Genomic DNA, 22,848 nt, shown 5'->3' on the forward strand with positions numbered 1-22,848 from the left:
AAAGGAATAATCTGTGGCGTTTTCCCACAAATAAACAGCTATTGAGATGCATTGAAATGTTGTGCTTGTGTGAAACTCATAAATGAAGATGAAGTCGGGATTATCATCAACACAGAATTTAGTTTTGACCTCAAAATTAAGCTTGTGCACAGTACTTCAGTGAGTGTACTCAGTTTATTTTGAAGATTTGTTCACAAAAAAGGTGGAATAAGCTGAAAAAGTGACCTCCGATGTAAGTAGTTGTAGTTTTGTGAAGGTTACCGTCTTTCAGGTCACAGTTTCTGATTGATTATCGTCCCTCTGTGGCCTCTGGTTGGATCATTTATTCTGCGAGATGCAATCAGGGACCTGGCAGCACCAGAAGCTAATTAGCAGCTTGTTTTCTGTGCTTTAGTTAAGTAATGATTTGTGTCTTTGAGCCGGCGCCCCGCTGCACAACAGAGCTGAGTATCGGGCAGATTAGGGGTCGATGAGGTCGAGCTTTCAGACTTTCACAACAAACGGGCTTTGAATTAATCTTAAGAGAAACTGATCGCGTAATCCTCATTGTTGTGAAATTCATATTTTAATGGAAAAAGGCTGCAGATAAGATTAAAGACTCATTGGTTCAGTTGTCAAGGTCGAGTTTGGTACAACTTGATGTATTTGTGACTAATTAGGGTGTTAGGTTGGTTCTCATGTCTGGCAGATGTGCATTAAGCCTTCAGAAAATTATTCCTATGTATGTGTGTATATATATTTACATGCATACCTCTGCGTACTTGTAACTCTGAAAATATTCATCAAATGAAGGTAAAATTTTGATCATTAAATAAAGTTACTGTACCTTACTTTCATTTCATCGTCTTTTAAATATTCTAAAGGTTTAACACCATAACTAGTCACAAATATGTCAAGTTGAACCAAACCTGACCTTGAAAACTGAACCAATGAGCCTTTTAATTAATCTGCAGCCTTTTTCCATTAAAATATGAATTTCACAACAACAACGATTATGTGATTGGTCCAAAAAGTCCATTTGAAAGTGATAAACCTGGATCCACTTGTATGGACTTCATAGGCCTTGAACTCTGAAATATTCACAGTATGAAAGTAGAACTTCCTTATACGTCACAGTTTGGTTCATTTACATCATTTAGCTTCTTTTTGTGGTTGTTTTCTGCTGGACTTTGGTTGTTTTCTGTCTTTATGAGTTCAGTTGGCATCTCATTTTGGTTGTTTTATATCATTTAGTGGTAGTGGTACCGGTTGTTTTGCATCATTTTGTGGTCTTTGTGTGACATTTTGGTCATTTTACTCCTTATTGTTTTTCAACATTTTGTGGTTGTTATGAGCCGTACTTCGGTCACTTTATGTTTTTGTGAGTCCACTGTGCATCTCATATTGGTTCTTTTGCATCATATTGTGGTCCTTGCGTGACATTTTGGTAATTTTGTGAATTTTTACATCCCTGTTTGTTTATATTACATTATTTTGGGGTTGTTTTCTGACGTATTTTGGTAATTTTTGTCTTTATAAGTTCATTTAACATCTCATTTTGGTTGTTTTTTATCCTTTTATGGTAGTTTGGTGTCTGATTTTGATCATTTCCCATCATTTTGTGGTTGCTTTGTGCCATATTTTGGTCCTTTTATGTCTTTATGAGTTCATTTGACGTCTCATTTTGGTCTTTGCATGACATTTTAATAATTTTATGTCTTTTTACAACCCTGTTTGGTCGTTTTCCATCATTCTGGGATTGTTTTGTGCCACAATACTGCGGATATGTTTCGTTCACAGAGCAGATTAATGAAGAAAGCGCTGCAGATTATTCCTTTAAGGGGTCACAAACATGAGCTGAAGCTGTAAATTTCTCACACAAACATCTCAAGAGATTAAAGGCTTGATGGGATGTTTGCATGTGAAGGGATTTGGGTTGTATTTTTACGCGCCGTTGTCGCTGTACAACGCCACTAATCCTCTCTGTGTTGATCTCCTGCAGCTGTGGTGCGACTTCGACAAGTCCAGCACCTTCAGGAACCAGACGTTCAACGAGTCGGCCTCCATCCCGGACATCTGCTTCTACCCCGAGGTACCGACCCGACCGGCCGTCCATCTGTTGTGGGTTTATTTCTTCTCGAAGCGATGAATTAAACATCCTCGGCATCTGCTCGAGCCCACGGGGAGGTTCCGCCTCAGTCGACGGAGAAAATATCCGTAATGCTGTTTCACAATATGCAGCAGATCGATGGGCTCAATAAGAGGGAATGTTTTTAGAGCGTTTATACATCACAAACTTCATTCCCTCCAGCTCATGTGTGCAAATGAGGGCTGTTTTAGATACACAAAGAAGAATTATGGACTTTTTTTAGCTCAAATATGAGCATTTTCTGTCAGATCTGATTCCTTTCGTGCAGGGATTTGTCTAATATTACATTTAATGTTTTATTAAGGGACACTAAACCGACTCCACACATAAAGACCAGGTTACTATCTTAGTTTATTACGTTCTATAATGTCTCCGGTGGCTGCAGGGTTTGGAGGCTTCGATATAACAACAGAAAGATTGTGTCTTGAACTGCAGCACTGAGATTAAAAAATGTTTAGTGTTTACCAGGCAGGCGGAGAAATTATTGGTTTCCCCACATAAGTGGTTTTAGGCAGCACTAAAAGCGCAAAAACTGAAAATAAGAGAGAAATGTAAGTGTCTTAGACCAGTTTTGATAATTTAAGTTTCATTTACTCAAGCACATTTGGTGTTTTTGTTGATAAAATGGTCATAAATGCCCAGATTTTTGTCCAAAATGGCAACACAGAAGTTTAGTAGCCCTACATGCAGCAATGACCTACTGTAAGGTGAATAACATAAACTATGGTATGAAGTGTAAAGAATGTTTATTAATTACAACTAACTATTGCAAAAAGTGTGAATAATGTTTATTAATTACCACTGACTATGATAAGAAGTGTAAAGAATGCTTATTAATTGGCCTTAACTATGATACAAAATGTAAAAGATGTACATTAATATCACTCACTATGGTAAGAAGTGCAAAGAATGTATATTATTTACCACTGACTATGGTAGAAAGCGTAAAGAATGTCGATTAATTTTCACTATGATACAAAGTGTAAAGAATGTGTATAAATACTAACTATGGTGCAACGTATAAAGAATATGTATTCATTACCATTAGCTATAGTACAAAGAGTAAAGAATGCAGGTTAACTACCACTAATTACGGGAAAAAGCATAAATTAATGTACATTAATACCACTAATTATGATTTGAAATTTGTGGAAGTTTAATAGTAATTTTCTGGAATACCACTTTAAAAATTCTCAGTTAAATATACGTCACGCTAAATGCTAACACCAGCATGCTAAAAGCTGTAATGGTAAATGTTTAGTGTGTTTGAATGCTATTATACGCGGCTAATGCCACATTTTCAGCTATTTACTGTCCTATCTTTCCTGTTTGAATGCTATTATATGCTAGCGGCTAATGCCACATTTTCAGCTATTTACTGTCATATCTTTCCTGTTTGAATGCTATTATATGCTAGCGGCTAATGCCACATTTTCAGCTATTTAATGTCCTATCTTTCCTGTTTGAATGCTATTATATGCTAGCGGCTAATGCCACATTTTCAGCTATTTAATGTCCTATCTTTCCTGTTTGAATGCTATTATACGCGACTAATGCCACATTTTCAGCTATTTAATGTCATATCTTTCCTGTTTGAATGCTATTATATGCTAGCGGCTAATGCCACATTTTCAGCTATTTAACCCTTTACGCTTCAGTGCGTCATAGGTGTACCGCCGGCGGTACACCTACTAATTTGCATAGAAATTTCAAGAATGTCCGACGGCTGCAAACACGATTATACAAACACTATACGCCGATGGAAAGCTTAGATTCTCATGAATCCGCCGGTATAAACCACTTTCAGATGCGATTACTACAGCGGGTGAGAAAAACACATTTGTCCGACAAAACGAATATTCATCCATCCGTTCTCTATACACGGCTTCAACGCACACAGCGCGACTCACATTTCCGGGTTCATTACTACACACAAAAAAAATATTCCATAAAAAACGGCCATAATCCAACCTTTTACATCCAGACGACACAAGCCAGTAAACTGTTTTGTCCAAAACATGTCCTGAAGTCGTATAAAATCCCCGAATCGGTCATTTTCAAGGAAATGCACCTCGTGATGCCCGTCCAATATTCCCTGTATTTTTCGTAATTTTTTTTATTTAAAAATAGAATATTAGCGATTTTTTGTACTGAAAACGGCTGGAATTGACTGAAGCTTAAAGGGTTAATGTCCTATCTTTCCTGTTTGAATGCTATTATATGCTAGCGGCTAATTCCACATTTTCAGCTATTTAATGTCCTATCTTTCCTGTTTGAATGCTATTATATGCTAGCGACTAATGCCACATTTTCAGCTATTTAATGTCCTATCTTTCCTGTTTGAATGCTATTATATGCTAGCGGCTAATGCCACATTTTCAGCTATTTAATGTCATATCTTTCCTGTTTGAATGCTATTATATGCTAGCGGCTAATTCCACATTTTCAGCTATTTACTTTCGTATCTTTCCTGTTTCTTTTCCAGTATTTCGTGTTCACAGGTGTGCTGGCGATGGTCACCTGTGCCGTGTTCCTGAGGCTGAACTCGGTGCTGAAACTGGCCGTCCTGCTGGTGATGATCGCCATCTACTCTCTGCTGACCGAAGCCTTCTACACGTCGCTGTTCGTTCGCTACGACACCGTCCACCACAACACGGAGTAAGTTCACACGTTAACATACCGCTAACGTACCTCCAATGTACCGCCAACAACCTTCGCGGAAAATCTGAGTTAAAAAGCAAAAACTTTGCTGATTCACTAAAAACCCTCAGTAGAAACACACTGTAAAAAATTAAATATTTGCTGTTATTGTGCACATTTTTTCCCTATTTTCTTAAATTACAGATATTAACTCGGAAAGTCACAAAAATATGAATAAATGCATGCTTGCAGTATAAAAAATTCTGATTAAAACTGTAAATAATGTCCATTTAAATGTAGAAAAAAAATTGAATAATACTTTAACGTATTTAAGTTATTTTCCATTATTATTATTATTATTATTATTATTATTTTCCATTATAGTTATTTTACGCATTTTCTGTATTTTAGGAAGTTAATTAATAATTAATAACTACAAGAATACAGAAAACTAGTGTTAATTTACATGTTAATTGTAAAAAAAATCTAGATATTTATTAGTAATAGATAATAAATACAAACATAAAAATAATATAATTATTTTTTTTACATCGTGTGACCAGTTTCACTTTAGTCATTTCAGCAAAAAACATGTTATTTTGTAGATATTTCTCACTATTTGAAAGAAAAATTATGTACATTTAGGATTTACAGATTTGCCTTGTTTGCTATATTATAGATTTTAGCAAAGTCACAGTTTTTTTTTCAAATAACAGTTAAAAAAATACTTAAAAACAAACCTAAACTGTAAATAATGTCCACATCAAAAATCAGTATTTTATGAATGACAATTTATTCTCTTACAATGTATGAACATTAAACTAAGCAACAAATGAAATAAAAACATTATTTTACAGATGTTTTCTGTTATTTGAAAGAAAAAAATTAGAATTTTTAACTGTTATTTTACAGATTTTTCTTGTTTTGTTTAACAAAAAAAATGTTAATGTATCTGTTGACTATAAAACAAATAAATCAAAACTGTAATTATTGTTGTTTCTTTTATGTGACCCTAAAATGACACCATTTTACTGTCTTTAAATCATCAAAATGTGCCATTATTTTACGGTTTTGGAGTGTTTCTGTGTTTTTTCATGTATTTTTTGCTTGCAGATCTGACAATACGTACCTGTCACTGTGTCTGTTTGCTTCAGTTATAGTTCTATAGTATTCTAGTAAATTCTAGTGTTGTTCTAGCAAAGTACGTTCAGGTGCGTTCTATTCATTCCTGTTTCCTCACCTGGTCGCCTCCATCGACACATGAAGCCTCGTTGACCTTTTTAATCCACATGGATGTTGAAAATGTGAGAAACTTTATCTGTGCGACGCTGGAATGACCTTTACAGTGACAACGTGGAGGAAATAACAAAAAGAAAAGATCTGCAGCGCGCTGAGGGACTCATTTCTTTAAGGCCTTCTGGAAACAGGAACAAAAGAGAAGAAGAGAAAAAGCTTTAAAAAACCCAGTTATAGCTTCACCTTCATGGTGCTCAGAGGCTTTAATGAGCTCAGATGAGGAGTTTTAAAGGTTTCCTGTAACGATGAGGAGAAAAATGTCTCTGAATACCAACATAAACTTGTAAACTTCATAAATAAGGTTTCAGATTGTGCAGATTCTCAGTCATCTAGGTTTACTGAGAGCTTCAGGAGCTTCTCTTTTTTTCTCTTTTTTCTTCTTAATTTGTAATCGAATAACGGGGAATCTCATATCATTTATTCGTTATTGGTGGTAAAACGTTCTAGTGAAAAGAATTCTCTTGGATACAATGTGAAACATCTTCAGGAACCAAAAACTGCAGCTTTTAGGATCTTTTCTTTCAGGTTTATACTCTTTAATTTTGGTTGCCCGACCTGCAGCGATGACTTACTGTAAGGTGCATACTGCTAACGATGGTACGAAGCAAAAAGAATGTATAATAATACCACTAACGATGGTACGAAGCAAAAAGAATGTATAATAATACCGCTAACGATGGTACGAAGCAAAAAGGATGTATAATAATACCGCTAACGATGGTACGAAGCAAAAAGAATGCATAATAATACCGCTAACGACGGTACGAAGCAAAAAGGATGTATAATAATACCGCTAACGATGGTACGAAGCAAAAAGGATGTATAATAATACCGCTAACGATGGTACGAAGCAAAAAGAATGCATAATAATACCGCTAACGATGGTACGAAGCAAAAAGAATGTATAATAATACCGCTAACGATGGTACGAAGCAAAAAGGATGTATAATAATACCGCTAACTATGGTACGAAGCAAAAAGGATGTATAATAATACCGCTAACGATGGTACGAAGCAAAAAGAATGCATAATAATACCGCTAACTATGGTACGAAGCAAAAAGAGTGTATAATAATACCGCTAACGATGGTACGAAGCAAAAAGAATGTATAATAATACCGCTAACGATGGTACGAAGCAAAAAGAATGTATAATAATACCGCTAACGATGGTACGAAGCAAAAAGAATGTATAATAATACCGCTAACTATGGTACGAAGCAAAAAGGATGTATAATAATACCGCTAATTATGGTACGAAGCAAAAAGAATGCATAATAATACCGCTAACTATGGTACGAAGCAAAAAGGATGTATAATAATACCGCTAACTATGGTACGAAGCAAAAAGAATGTATAATAATACCGCTAACTATGGTACGAAGCAAAAAGAATGTATAATAATACCGCTAACGATGGTACGAAGCAAAAAGAATGCATAATAATACCGCTAACTATGGTACGAAGCAAAAAGAATGCATAATAATACTGCTAACTATGGTACGAAGCAAAAAGAATGTATAATAATACCGCTAACGATGGTAAGAAGCAAAAAGAATGTATAATAATACCGCTAACTATGGTACGAAGCAAAAAGAATGTATAATAATACCGCTAACTATGGTAAGAAGCAAAAAGAATGTATAATAATACCGCTAACTATGGTACGAAGCAAAAAGAATGTATAATAATACCGCTAACGATGGTACGAAGCAAAAAGAATGCATAATAATACCGCTAACTACGGTACGAAGCAAAAAGAATGTATAATAATACCGCTAACTACGGTAAGAAGCAAAAAGAATGTATAATAATACCGCTAACTATGGTACGAAGCAAAAAGAATGTATAATAATACCGCTAACTACGGTAAGAAGCAAAAAGGATGTATAATAATACCGCTAACTCTGGTACGAAGCAAAAAGAATGCATAATAATACCGCTAACTATGGTACGAAGCAAAAAGAATGCATAATAATACCGCTAACTATGGTAAGAAGCAAAAAGAATGCATAATACTACCGCTAACTATGGTACGAAGCAAAAAGAATGTATAATAATACCGCTAACTACGGTACGAAGCAAAAAGAATGTATAATAATACCGCTAACGATGGTACGAAGCAAAAAGAATGCATAATAATACCGCTAACTATGGTAAGAAGCAAAAAGAATGCATAATAATACCGCTAACTATGGTACGAAGCAAAAAGAATGCATAATAATACCGCTAACTATGGTAAGAAGCAAAAAGAATGCATAATAATACTGCTAACTACGGTACGAAGCAAAAAGAATGTATAATAATACCGCTAACGATGGTACGAAGCAAAAAGAATGTATAATAATACCGCTAACTATGGTACGAAGCAAAAAGAATGTATAATAATACCGCTAACTACGGTAAGAAGCAAAAAGGATGTATAATAATACCGCTAACTCTGGTACGAAGCAAAAAGAATGCATAATAATACCGCTAACTATGGTACGAAGCAAAAAGAATGCATAATAATACCGCTAACTATGGTAAGAAGCAAAAAGAATGCATAATACTACCGCTAACTATGGTACGAAGCAAAAAGAATGTATAATAATACCGCTAACTATGGTACGAAGCAAAAAGAATGTATAATAATACCGCTAACGATGGTACGAAGCAAAAAGAATGTATAATAATACCGCTAACTATGGTACGAAGCAAAAAGAATGCATAATAATACCGCTAACTATGGTACGAAGCAAAAAGAATGCATAATAATACCGCTAACGATGGTACGAAGCAAAAAGAATGTATAATAATACCGCTAACTATGGTACGAAGCAAAAAGAATGCATAATAATACCGCTAACTATGGTAAGAAGCAAAAAGAATGTATAATAATACCGCTAACTATGGTACGAAGCAAAAAGAATGTATAATAATACCGCTAACTATGGTACGAAGCAAAAAGAATGTATAATAATACCGCTAACTACGGTAAGAAGCAAAAAGGATGTATAACAATACCGCTAACTATGGTACGAAGCAAAAAGAATGTATAATAATACCGCTAACTATGGTACGAAGTGTGAAGAAGGTTTATAAATAAATCCAAACTCGTGTCATAATCTTCCTTCAGTTCAGCTTTTCTATCAGTTTTCTGAGCTGTTGAAACTGATTTTTGATGAGAACCGGTTTAAATGAGCCTCCTGCTTGGTAAAAATCCAGAAGCTTGAAGGAGAATCAGACGCTTCGTCACAGTAAAACCTCTGAGCTGCAGATCTGCACCAAACTTTGAAATGACCTTGAATTTTGAGCATGAAAACCTCTGCCTCGGTGTTTGTTTCTGCATGTTGGAGGTATTTGTTCTCCTCTGGCGTCAAACTGAGCTGATCCTTTGCACCTAAAAAACAAATCCTCTCTTTTTCTTCTCTTGTTCTGGGAGAATCCTCAGCAGACCTCAGATCAGCTGCACATTCTCATCCTGCTGAGGTGAAAACAGAGCCGACGAGGTTTATTCTTTGTTCCGTCAGACTCCTGCTGTGGCGGAACAAACCCAGCGTCTTTTGATGTTTTTCTGTTGTTGTTTGGACTTTCTGATTTACTTTTAAGATGACACTCATTTGTAGAATTAGATCCCAAATAAAAAGTTGCTTTAAGAAGCTTTTTCTCCGTTTTCGTTCCGACAGAAACTTCCTGGGAACTAAAGAGACGTCGCTGCTCCTCATGGCCATGTTCCTCCTCGCTGTATTTTACCACGGACAGCAGGTAAGAAAACCCTTTCACCGCTTCACAATCAGTAAAAAACATTTAATTCTGCATGCAGTCCCGATGAAAGATCATGAAAACCTCACGTTCTGCTTCGAAGATGCTGCAGATTGTTGACATTTGAGGACAAAAATGCACAGAATTCTGCAGGAAGTGGAAAGTCTAACCTTCCTGTGCTGGTTAAAGCTTTTTCCACATTTTGATTTCTTGCTAGATCCCTGCTGTCCCAAAAAGACAACAGCTGTTCTTCATATTTGTAATCATGCTGAATTATACTAATACCAGTTGTGTGGAGGACTCGGTCACACACAGTCAGAAATAACAACAAAACCACCAAAAAAGTTTCCATCTTGGTCTAAGCGACTTGTATTTATCCCCTGAGAGGAAACACTGCTGCCTTCTGTTCTCTTCATCCAAACATCTGACTTTAAATCATCTGCAGCGATGCTTGAAGGCAAAATACAGAGACTCGACTTGATGACCTTGAACAGTAAACACTGAAAACTGCATCAGATCTCCACATCAAGGTCGTTTTTGAACAGTTCCTTGATGTATAGTTTCAGCACTTAATCCTGTCATGTTCACCAGAGGCGAAAAACCCCGAAAACAGATAAAGCTGCATCTTATGACCTGAGTTTGATGTCTATGATGTAAGTATCTGTTTCAGTTCATCCAAAGTTACTTAAAAATAGTCCAGAATGGCTGAATCTCATTCAAATTGCATCTGATCCTTCCCAGAATGACTCATAATTCGATCAAAGGTCCTAACATCTGTCCAAAATGCCTCACAGCTTTTTCTAAATGGCTTGAACCTTGGCCAGAATGACAACAATTTGATAAAAATGTCTCAACAATGGTCTGAAAAGACTCAACTTTGTCCAAAGTCTCAAAAATTTTTGAAAAATGTGTCCAGATGATTCCAAACCTGTCTTAGATCAGTTCAACATTCACTAAAGTTACAATAAAATGGTTCAAAATGACTCCAAACCTTTCCAGTCCATGTTAGAACCAGCTGTGATCATCAGTATTATGGGATGTTTCATCTTTTGTTGTCACAAAGACACAAAACTGTCCCCAAAGCTAAGTGATATAAAATGAGAAAATCAAGACACAAAATGACAAAAACTAGAAAAAACAACCTGTCCCTATTGTTTTTTGATGTCTGTTTTCAGTTCTTCATCCTGTCATGTTCACTGTTTTGGAACTGGAGGCAAAAAAACCTCTAAAACAGATCAAGATGCATCTTACACCCTGAGCAAATCAAACAGGAAGTGTCTGCAGGGGTCGGTAGTGTGTCAGTAGAGGTGGATTTATGGGGCTAATCTGACTTTTGTGAGATAAATACAAGAGTAAGAAAGAAGAACAATCCTTCTCTTGTGAGTTCTTGTCGATCTTTTTCATCTTTACATACCTAGAATCCTTAAGGAAGTCAGTATGTAAAGACACTACGACCTTAAGGAGCCACTAAACATTCTGTCTGGTTCTATGGTCATCTAATGTGTGACCTTAGTGTTTCCTCTGCAGGACCAGACAGAAATCACGTCTGAAACATCACACAAGTCGTTTTCTAAAGAAGCATTGGGAGTCGGCGGCCGCCTGAAGGGAACCGTGCTGCTTTCATGCTCTCTCTATGGCAACCTTTGATCAGGCGTTCGGCTGCTCGGCGTCGGTCCGAGGCGGAGGGGAGACGCCGTAATTGAAGGTCTTTTGTGGCCTCATGAAAGTAGAAAGAAACAGCAGCCGCATTTGAAGCCATCCAGCAGCATATTGATTTTCTCCGGGTCAGTTCGACCACTTGTTTGGCGAAGCAGAGACAATGAGGGCTGCCGGCGGGAGGCTGTTTGTCAGGAAAATGGAACCGGTGTGAAAAACACGAGCTGGTTTGTTTATTTTGGAGCACAGAGTCAGTGGTTTGATAAACTCTGCAGCTGGTTTGGTGTTTTTATTTCAGATTATCTCAGAGATAAATTGGTAATGAAAAAGAGAAAAGCATTAAAATCATGTTTTTTTTGTTCCGTTCACTAATGAGTTACACCAACAGGATTAGAGTTTTAGTTAGTAACCACAATGACTAAATGTTGTATTTGATTTTAAACTTCTAAACCCCAAGAATACACACAGAAAGGCAGGTTAAGTTCAAAAAGATCTGCTAAATTACTGTAAAAACAGAGAAAATCACTGATGTGATGCACCCTTGGACTGGAAAACCAAATGTCTGATTAAAATTCTGATATGATTATTACTAAAATTCTAAATCACAATATATCTGACAACCAGAAATTTGTGAAAACAGACAGAATTATTTGATGTTCAAATCTGGGACATGACGTTTGATTGGGAATACTGTAAATCATTTAAAAATTCATCAAAATTCTAAAGTTTACATTAACCAGATTCAGTGAAAAACTAAAAATTCTGTGTTTTGTTGCACAACTGTGAAGCCGTTAGCGAGTCAGCTGTGGTCTACAGTTATGTGACAAATATTCAGCGACTGTTTTCGGTTGAACTGCAGGCTGTGTAGAGCAGATAGGAGACAAGTGTGGACAGAAAAAATAAAATATAAGTTGTGAAATGTTCAAATTTTTTTTCCACCTGACCTCAGAATTAGCAGGTTCTTGATGTACGGGAACTTTCCAGTAATTGTGGGTCAATTCTGAATAATTTTGTGCATTGTGTCAGTCATTGTGGACTTGTTTTTGTCAGCTTGGCAAGTTTTTTTTTTAAATATTGGACAATTTTGAGTAATTCTGGACTCATTTTTTTCTATAACCAACTTGGATACAGTTGGGATATATCCTAGTTTCAACAGCAGTTTCTAAAACCGACTGTGATCATCAGTATTATGAGATGTATCATAGTTTCACCAGTTTAATATCTATGACATGGGTTTCTGTTTCAGTTTGTCCAAAGTTACTTAAAAAATCATCTTAAATAGATGAATCTTCAAACTGCATCATATCCTTCCCAGAATGACTCCTAATGTGTCCAGAGGTCCTAACATCTGTCCAAAATGCCTCAAAGCTTTTCCAAAGTGACTTGAACCTTTGACAGAATGACAACAACTTTATAAAAATGTCTCAAAGATTTTCTGAAAAGACTAAACTTTATCCAAAGTCTCTCAAAAATTATACAAAAATGTGTCCAGATGATTCCAAACCTGTCTTAGATTAATTAAACATTGACTAATGTTCCAATAAAATGGTTCACAATGGCTCCAAACCTTTCAAGTCCACGTTACAACCAGCTGTGATCATCAGTATTATGGGATGTATCTAGTGATCATCAGTATTATGGGATGTATCCTAGTGTGAACAGTTTAGAGTCCTACAAACAATCATTGGTTCTCTGGATGTGTTTCTGTTTCTGATAATCCACCAGAGAAACTTTAAAATGGTGATTCTGGGTAAACTTTGATGTTGTTAGGTGGTTGGTCAGAACTGTTAGAGACGATGGAAGAAGCATTTGAACATAAAATATACCAGAAACTATAACTAATACATCTCACTATATCGATGCAGGATGTAGGTTACAGGAAAAATACACCAAATCCAGATTTACTGTTTAGATTGTGCCACCTGGATGGATGGAAAACTGATTTCTGTTTCTTTGGATCTCATCTGCGCCATTTTTTTTGTCTTGTGTTTGTCGTTTCGTGTCTCCCTTCAGTTGTTTCCATGAATCTGTCGTAGAAGTTAAACCGCAGCAATTTTGGACGACTTTTAAGCAGTTTTGGACAAGTTTGAGACATTCTGAACAATGAAGTGATCCATTTTTAAAACACCAGGACCATCCAGCAATAATCAGTGGAGTGAGTTTCCAACAGAAACGTGACGTGGTGAAGAAAAAACAGACATATGTAACTTATTACAGCACAAAGAAATGGCATAATGAAGCATCAGAAGGAGGATTTTTCAGTGCTTTAGTCTCTGATAGTCGCTGCAGTGTTATTGATAAAAACACAGAAGCTGCTAAAACATCACAAAGTGCTTCTTTCACCAGAGACACTTCATTGATTTCATGTGAGAGCCCACTGAAGGATGGAGTGGAGTGTTTCTGTCTTTTCTCCTTCTTCTTTGATAACAAGAATCTCATATTGAATGTCTTAATAAGGAAACATGACGCGTTTGCATTCGTCAAAGCTTTGAAACGAACACAACTCAATCTTATATAACTGCTTTACTGTGCGTTTAGCTACAAGTAACCCAAGCTAATGCGTGGAGATACGCAGCTCTTTGACATTTACTGTGTGTTTTCTGCTGCATGGAGCTGATTCTTGCAGCCGGAGGTCTTTAGTGTAATAAACTAATGGAGCGCTGAAGCCAGAGGAGCTTTAATCACATTATCAGACAAAGTGAATCATTTTAGGATTCATCGAAGTCGTTATCCAACAGCAGCCGTTACATAAAGAAGAAACCTAATGATTGAATTTGGTTAATGGAGTTTTAAGTGGATATAATAGATTCTCTTTTCCATACGTTACAAAAACGGCTTTTTTCAGTGTTTTCTGAGGCTTAGTTCCATTCAGACAACTAGCTAAGGTTAGAGAAGGAAGTTGGTCGCGGTTAACAAGAAAAAAATGACGACTTTTGCTCAGTTGTCCTTTCCAAAGTCCAGATCATGCAGAGGTTTGTGAGCCCAACCATCCACCCCGACCTCCTCTCTTTTAATTCTGTTTTTGCTTTCATTTTGAATCTGAAGTTTATGTAGTATTAGAGGGTAAATGTAGTGTTAGAGGGTAAATGTAGCATTAGAGGGTAAATGTAGTACTAGAGGGTAAATGTAGTGTTAGAGGGTAAATGTAGTGTTAGAGGGTAAATGTAGTATTAGAGGGTAAATGTAGTAATAGAGGGTAAATGTAGTATTAGAGGGTATATGTAGTAATAGAGGGTAAATGTAGTATTAGAGGGTAAATGTAGTATTAGAGGGTAAATGTAGCATTAGAGGGTAAATGTAGCATTAGAGGGTAAATGTAGTACTAGAGGGTAAATGTAGTGTTAGAGGGTAAATGTAGTATTAGAGGGTAAATGTAGTAATAGAGGGTAAATGTAGTATTAGAGGGTATATGTAGTAATAGAGGGTAAATGTAGTATTAGAGGGTAAATGTAACATTAGAGGGTAAATGTAGCATTAGAGGGTAAATGTAGCATTAGAGGGTAAATGTAGTGTTAGAGGGTAAATGTAGTGTTAGAGGGTAAATGTAGTATTAGAGGGTAAATGTAGTAATAGAGGGTAAATGTAGTATTAGAGGGTATATGTAGTATTAGAGGGTAAATGTAGCATTAGAGGGTAAATGTAGCATTAGAGGGTAAATGTAGCGTTAGAGGGTAAATGTAGCGTTAGAGGGTAAATGTAGTGTTAGAGGGTAAATGTAGTGTTAGAGGGTAAATGTAGCATTAGAGGGTATATGTAGTAATAGAGGGTAAATGTAGTATTAGAGGGTAAATGTAACATTAGAGGGTAAATGTAGCATTAGAGGGTAAATGTAGCATTAGAGGGTAAATGTAGTACTAGAGGGTAAATGTAGTGTTAGAGGGTAAATGTAGTGTTAGAGGGTAAATGTAGTATTAGAGGATAAATGTAGCATTAGAGGGTAAATGTAGCATTAGAGGGTAAATGTAGCAATAGAGGGTAAATGTAGTGTTAGAGGGTAAATGTAGTGTTAGAGGGTAAATGTAGTGTTAGAGGGTAAATGTAGTGTTAGAGGGTAAATGTAGCATCAGAGGGTAAATGTAGTATTAGAGGATAAATGTAGTGTTAGAGGGTAAATGTAGCATCAGAGGGTAAATGTAGTATTAGAGGATAAATGTAGTGTTAGAGGGTAAATGTAGTATTAGAGGGTAAATGTAGTGTTAGAGGGTAAATGTAGTATTAGAGGGTAAATGTAGTGTTAGAGGGTAAATGTAGCATCAGAGGGTAAATGTAGTATTAGAGGATAAATGTAGTGTTAGAGGGTAAATGTAGCATCAGAGGGTAAATGTAGTATTAGAGGATAAATGTAGTGTTAGAGGGTAAATGTAGTGTTAGAGGGTAAATGTAGTGTTAGAGGGTAAATGTAGCATCAGAGGGTAAATGTAGCAATAGAGGGTAAATGTAGTGTTAGAGGGTAAATGTAGTATTAGAGGGTAAATGTAGTGTTAGAGGGTAAATGTAGTGTTAGAGGGTAAATGTAGTGTTAGAGGGTAAATGTAGTGTTAGAGGGTAAATGTAGCATCAGAGGGTAAATGTAGTATTAGAGGATAAATGTAGTGTTAGAGGGTAAATGTAGCATCAGAGGGTAAATGTAGTATTAGAGGATAAATGTAGTGTTAGAGGGTAAATGTAGTGTTAGAGGGTAAATGTAGTGTTAGAGGGTAAATGTAGCAATAGAGGGTAAATGTAGTGTTAGAGGGTAAATGTAGTATTAGAGGGTAAATGTAGTGTTAGAGGGTAAATGTAGTATTAGAGGGTAAATGTAGTGTTAGAGGGTAAATGTAGCATCAGAGGGTAAATGTAGTATTAGAGGATAAATGTAGTGTTAGAGGGTAAATGTAGCATCAGAGGGTAAATGTAGTATTAGAGGATAAATGTAGTGTTAGAGGGTAAATGTAGTGTTAGAGGGTAAATGTAGCATCAGAGGGTAAATGTAGCATTAGAGGGTAAATGTAGTGTTAGAGGGTAAATGTTGTATGTAGTAAAATGAGATGGAAGTTTTTTGTTTTGTTTTTTTGCTCATGTGATGAAACAACTAATTGATACGACAATTAATCACAAAACTGTTTCCGCCGACGGACATTCTGTTAAATCCTCCCGGGCTTAGCTGCTGCCCCTGAAATTAATTTTCAATATCGGGGATGATTTTGTATTTCCTGGCCGTCTGCTGAACACAGCCGACTGCTGTTGCTCTCTAATCTATTCAAACGACTTTGCATTAATTGCGGGAAAGCAATTTGTTCGGCGGATGGGAATCCCTCAGATTGATTGTGTTCTTGCATAATTGATCCGCCGTCTAACAGATTCTTTCATTTCGACTTTCCCATCATCCGACCGATTCGAATAACTTTTCTTCCTGTAAACTTTAACTTTTAAGTGATTAACGGCCAGTGTTTGTGCCTGGATAAGTGATAAAAAGATGAAAACTAGGGTGGAGTTTTTCTGGCTTTAGAAGTTTTACCAGATGTTTGGGGAAAATCGAAGATAAAAATGATTTAGTTTGTTTCTGTGAAGAGAAACCTCCAGCCACCGTCTCAGGCAGACGATGAGCTGATTTGTGAAGAGATTTATAGATTTGTTTCTACAAATGAAATATGTATGGACAAACTTCAGAGGCGGACTTTGCAGTTTATTTATTTTTTAGACTTTCGCTCAGAATTTGTTTCGTTTTCATCAGCTGAATCCACAACGCTGTGCTTCAAACCAGCCATGAGATCACAGAAATACCGACAACTTTCGACTTAAAAAACTTTTCTATCTATTTCAGATGACTGATAAATTCTAGTCACACGTGATTCGGAAAGTTGAGGTTATTCGTGATTGCTTAACTTCCATTCTCAGCAAGTTGGTGGTGTCATCTTTTCCTTCCAGACTGAAACACTTTGAGGTTCGGTCACACATTGTTCCCGACACAAAGCACCGCAGAGAAAAGAACCACTTTTTACTCATGACTTCACATAGTTTCTGTCTGCTGGGAACAATAAAATGTTTTCCTGAGGCGCAACCAGCATTTTAATCCAATGTCTGAGCTGCAACGACAGGCAGCATCTTGCAAAATCACAAATATTTACAGTCGTGAATAAAAGCTTCCATCCACTTACAAAGACTTTAAATTTCAGTACACTAAAACAAGCACAATAGATCTACATCTAAACTATTTTGAGGCTGGGAGGGACTGTTTTCATTTAAAAAAAACTTCTGTGTGAGTAACTTTGATATTCAGAGATGAGTTTTTAGGGGTTAAATCAACAACCACAAAAGGATTTTAGAAGAAACCACCAGTGACTGTTGGCGGACTAGCTTCAAGCTGTGTCAGAGTTTTCATGACCAACCATCCACCCTGAGCTCCTCCTTAAAAGCTCTTCAGGTGCGATAAGCGCATCAGATGGACAAAAGATTAGCGCCCTTTACCAGCGTTTGTTTTTCGTGTTTTCAGCTGGAGTACACGGCTCGGCTGGACTTCCTGTGGCGTGTCCAGGCCAAAGAGGAGATCAACGAGATGAAGGAACTGCGAGAACACAACGAGAACATGCTGAGGAACATCCTGCCGAGCCACGTGGCCCGACACTTCCTGGAAAAGGACCGTGACAACGAGGTCCGTAGAAAAAAAACAAACTTTTACATTTATCCTCACAGTGACGGTCTGATGGTGTCCACAGAGAAACGTGGAATCTACCAGTAGTGTTAGAGGGTAAATGTAGCATTAGAAGGTACATCTAGTGGTTCTTTTGGTGCCTTAACCATTTTAGTGACATCCCTCATCTCCCTGTCTGCAAATGTTCCACCAAAACATGTCCTTCCCAAACTGTCCTGAAGGGACTCGGTTTCTGCATCCTTACTGCTGCCCAACACAACTGAGCTGTCTCTAACGTTTTTCCACCTTTAGCATCATAAAAATGAGGCATGCCACACCACTCTACAGCGATGGAGAATCCCAGAAACGAGATATACATTTGAAAACAAAGGCCATCTTTTTCTAGATTATCTATGAAGCATTTCTGGAGGTCAAACTGGTTTAAATTCAATGGAAGCTCCTTACTGAACAACTTAATTCCTAACCCAACCGGCCGGGAGATATCTGCCTTCCCTGAGCTCGATTCTGGAGTTTTTTTTTTCATTCCTTCCCTCCATCGGTCATAGGAAATCCAAAAGCACCTTTGGACTGTTGGGTTTTCTGTTCTCTGTTTATAATTCGTAGGGTCTGTACCTTGCTATGCTGAGCCCTTTGAGTCTGCGCTACATAAATAAATAAAATGGAATTGAACATTAATTAGTAGGTCAAAATTAAGCAGAAATCCAGTTTCAATTAAACCATGATAGATGTTTATACACATTTTGGGTCAACATTTGCTGTTAATTTTAATTCTTTGCTCTCAAAATCACATCTGTGGAACCAAACATTCTTGTAAACGTTTCACATCTGGAACACCTGGAGGCAGATTTCTGTAAATCTGATGCAAACATTCGCTTAAACTCTGATTTGATTCTGGATGCTAGAGATCAAACACCAATGAGTTTTAATCACATCGGATGCAAATGTTCACTGAGATTCAACAATGAAGTCACCAATTTATTTGCTAATTATGGCAGAATTTCACACAAATGTCTAACAGGATAAAAATATGAAGTGACAGCATCTCATGCTCACAAAAATCCAATTCAAATCTGTAAAAACAAGGATTTTAACTGCAACTTGACTGGTTTGTTTGGGCTATATTTCTAGTCAGCATTGCTGTAGCGTTCTTGGATCTCAGCTACAAACTTTCTGATTTAATTCTTGTTATTCCAGGTGGAAATGTTTTGCAGTAGGGATGAGAGTAAGAAGCAGAAACTCCTGAAGCAGCTGCTGGTAAAGATGAATATGAAGATGGGTTTTTATGAAGTGGTTCTTCCTGTCAGACGTCTTCAACTTGTTTTGTTTTTTAAATTGGTCCCCATTACGAAGCCTCGGTTTTTTCCGCCTGCACAGAAAGGAAAGGCAGCGTAATTGCTTTTCAGTCTGTGCAGAGAGAAACCGGCCGGGCGGTTCATTCAGCTGGAAATCTTTGTTGAACTGGAGAGGTTTTTTTTTGGTTTTTTTCTACTTTTTTTGGACGCATGCATTTGATTTGATTCTAATAACGTGCTGTCAGTCAGTAGCAGAGCAGACGTTGACTCGTGTCTCGGCTGTGAGTCACAAGTTCCTCTTTTTATTCACCTCCGATGCCCTGTATTCCTTTTAATACGCTCGTTTGAAGTCTAAAATTGGAAAGATCTGCAGCGTTTGCTGATATTTTCTTTACAAATTACTTGAACTTCACACTCAAACCATCTCTGTGCAGAAAACCTTCGATTGCATTTATGATATCTTAACTGGAGCTGCTGTTTTTATTTATTTACGAGACATAAAAATCTTGCATTATGGCTCTGAATGTGTTGATGTTCAGTTTGTTTAGCGCTGCTTGGTCTTTCAAACTCGTGTTATTGAGCTCGTGTTGCTTCTTCAGCCAGCTTTGAATCACAAACTGGATGTAAAAGATGAACCTAGCTGCCGTGACGCTACCTGTACCCATTTTGAAGCCTTGACTTTGGTATTTTCCTGTTGCATCCTGACATTTTGAAACTTGACGCACCGAGCAACCAAAAAGCCATAAAACATGCCCTGATCTATCATCGATTTGTGACTTCTGTGAGGGGTAGCAGCCAATTTATTTTACACTCTGAAATCAGAGATAGAAAAGAATCTGTTCTAATTAAACAGCTCATAACTCGGACTACCCAACAGAAACAAGACACAAAATGACAAAAATGAGAAATAGAATGACAACAAGAAATTAAACGACAAAACCAAGACACAAAATGACAGAAACAAGATATAAAGTGACAAAAACAAGACAAAAAATGACAAAAGCAAGACGCAAAATGACAAAAACGACATAAAACGATAAAAAAATGACATAACACGACAGAAACGAGATACAAAATGGAAAAAAACAAGACACACAATGACAAAATCGGCGGAAGCAATGTAAAACAGGTCCAACTAGAACTTAAGGAGATCTACAATCAAATTTCTAAATTATCCAGGAAGCAGAAGGAGCTGCATATTGTTCAAGGAGTCAGATGAACTAAAATTAGATCTTATTAGTCAGTAGAGAAGCTGAGGATTGAAGCATTTCTGACTGTAAAATGGTTTCCAGTGATGTTTTATGAATAAAAAGATACCAGAGACGTCTGAACTGCATCATGTAGACCATAAAAATCCAGAAGTTTAGGACTGGAAGATGATACGTCTTTAAATCGCATCACCATGATCTGAAACTAAGATTAAAAAACTGCTCTAATAAACATTTCCTGACTAAAAGAAGCACAAATTCTCGATGCTGCATACGGCTGAGTTGTCTGTTATTAAAAACCCTGGATGAAATAATCACCATTCATGAACGTCTTCTGTCCAGACCATCTCCAGTAGGTGTTGGAATTATTCAGCAGCAGAGACTAAAGGAGTTTAAAACATCATTATTTTACAGATTTATCAGAGCGATGACCTTAGAAGTGTGAACATGTCGTATTTAAAGGCCTCCCGATAACTTGGTGCTTCTCAGTAATGAGCTGCCAGCAATTAAGATGAAGGATGGGGGGAATCTATTTAAATTTACATCATCAGCTCTCCACATTAGCTCATGTTAGCTGCTCTTTTTTTATTCCTTTATTCTCCACTTCATCTCCTTCTTCTTCTTCCTCCTGCTGGAGTCAAATCGCTGCTTTGTCCTTCGCTATCGACTCGTCCAATCTTCCTCCCGAACAAAGGTGGAGCGCCGGATGAATTATGAATGCTGAGCAGCTGATAGCATTCTGCTCCCACGCCTGTTCCTAATTAAAAAGGACACGATTAAAAATGCACCGTTAGGACGGTTTGGGTCCTAATCACTCGTTACATTATTAATCAGCCTGTTTATTGTTCTGAGGTTTAGATACCAGAGCTGTTGCTGCTTCTGATCACAAAGAGCTGCTGGAATTAATCAGAAAGCTGAGCGAGGTTCAGACCAACAGGTGTTTCATGACTGGAGCTTCATCCCAACGTTCAGACATCATTCCAGTGAGGTTGAAAGTTAAAGAACATTCAGAGGGTGTTTGGAGGATGTCAGAGTTCGGAAGTCTGAAACCACTTCAGCATAGCTGGACTTTTTTTGCTGTGGCTAACACTGTCGCCTCGGCCTTACTGGGATCTTTTTACATGGAGTTTGCATGTTCTTCCTGTACATATGTGAGTTTTTTCCATGTTCTCCAGCTTCCTCCCACGGTCCAAAAACATGCTGAGGTCAATCGGTGATTCTAGATTGTCTGTAGGTGTGAGTGTGATTGTTTGTCTCTATGTGTGGCTCTGTGATAGACTGTTACCTGTCCAGGTGAACGCTGCCTTCAGTCAGCTGGGATAGACTCCAGCCTCCGCGATCTAATGAGGATTAAGCGGTGGAGAGCAGGCCCTCTGTTTACGACATCTTCGACCTACGGTGTTTCATGGTTACGTCGCCATCTCCCATACATTTATTAAGAAATCTTGTTACCTCCTTCTGACGTACGGCATTTGTGACGTTAAAACAATTTTTGCACAGGAATTAGTTGGCGAAGAAGATGGCTTTGTTTACATTCGCCGGGGAGTTCCGACTTAGAGCAAAAATCACGTTACATCAACGTAGGAACAGAATTCTGAAGTAAGCTGAGACTCCCCCATATAGATGATGGATGGATGGATGGTTGATGAACAGATGGATGGATGGATGGATGGATGGATGGATGGATGGATGGATGGATGGTTGATGAACAGATGGATGGATGGATGGATGGATGGATGGATGGATGGTCAATGGATGGATGGATGGATGAATGAATGGATGGATGGTCAATGGATGGATGGATGGATGGAAGGATGGATGGATGGATGGATGGATGGTTGATGAACAGATGAATGAATGGATGGATGGATGGATGGATGGATGGATGGATGGATGGTCAATGGATGGATGGATGGATGGATGGTCAATGGATGGATGGATGGATGGATGGTTGATGAACAGATGAATGAATGGATGGATGGATGGATGGATGGATGGATGGATGAATGAATGGATGGATGGATGGTCAATGGATGGATGGAAGGATGGATGGATGGATGGATAGATGGTTGGTGGATGGATGATGGATGATAGATGGTTTATGGATAGCTGGATGGTGGATGGATGGTTGATGGATGGATGGATGGATGGATGGATGGATGGATGGATGATAGATGGATGGATGGATGGATGGATGGATGATAGATGGTTGATGGATAGATGGATGGTTCATGGATGGATGGTTGATAGATGG

General features: G+C 37.5%; 1 protein-coding gene across 2 annotated transcripts in view; it reads left to right on the forward strand.

Moving 5' to 3' along the window:
• adcy8 (adenylate cyclase 8 (brain)) overlaps positions 1–22,848 on the forward strand; it is a 128,329-nt gene that overhangs the window by 91,741 nt on the left and 13,740 nt on the right. For both annotated transcript variants that reach the window (XM_051953771.1, XM_051953772.1), the window contains 4 exons: positions 1,982–2,071; positions 4,614–4,786; positions 9,732–9,810; positions 17,936–18,094. In XM_051953771.1, the coding sequence (XP_051809731.1) occupies positions 1,982–2,071; positions 4,614–4,786; positions 9,732–9,810; positions 17,936–18,094 (501 nt within the window). The remainder of the gene's footprint in view (positions 1–1,981; positions 2,072–4,613; positions 4,787–9,731; positions 9,811–17,935; positions 18,095–22,848) is intronic.

The sequence above is a fragment of the Acanthochromis polyacanthus genome, chromosome 9 (assembly GCF_021347895.1).
Source record: "Acanthochromis polyacanthus isolate Apoly-LR-REF ecotype Palm Island chromosome 9, KAUST_Apoly_ChrSc, whole genome shotgun sequence".
NCBI classification, from domain to species: Eukaryota; Metazoa; Chordata; class Actinopteri; family Pomacentridae; genus Acanthochromis; species Acanthochromis polyacanthus.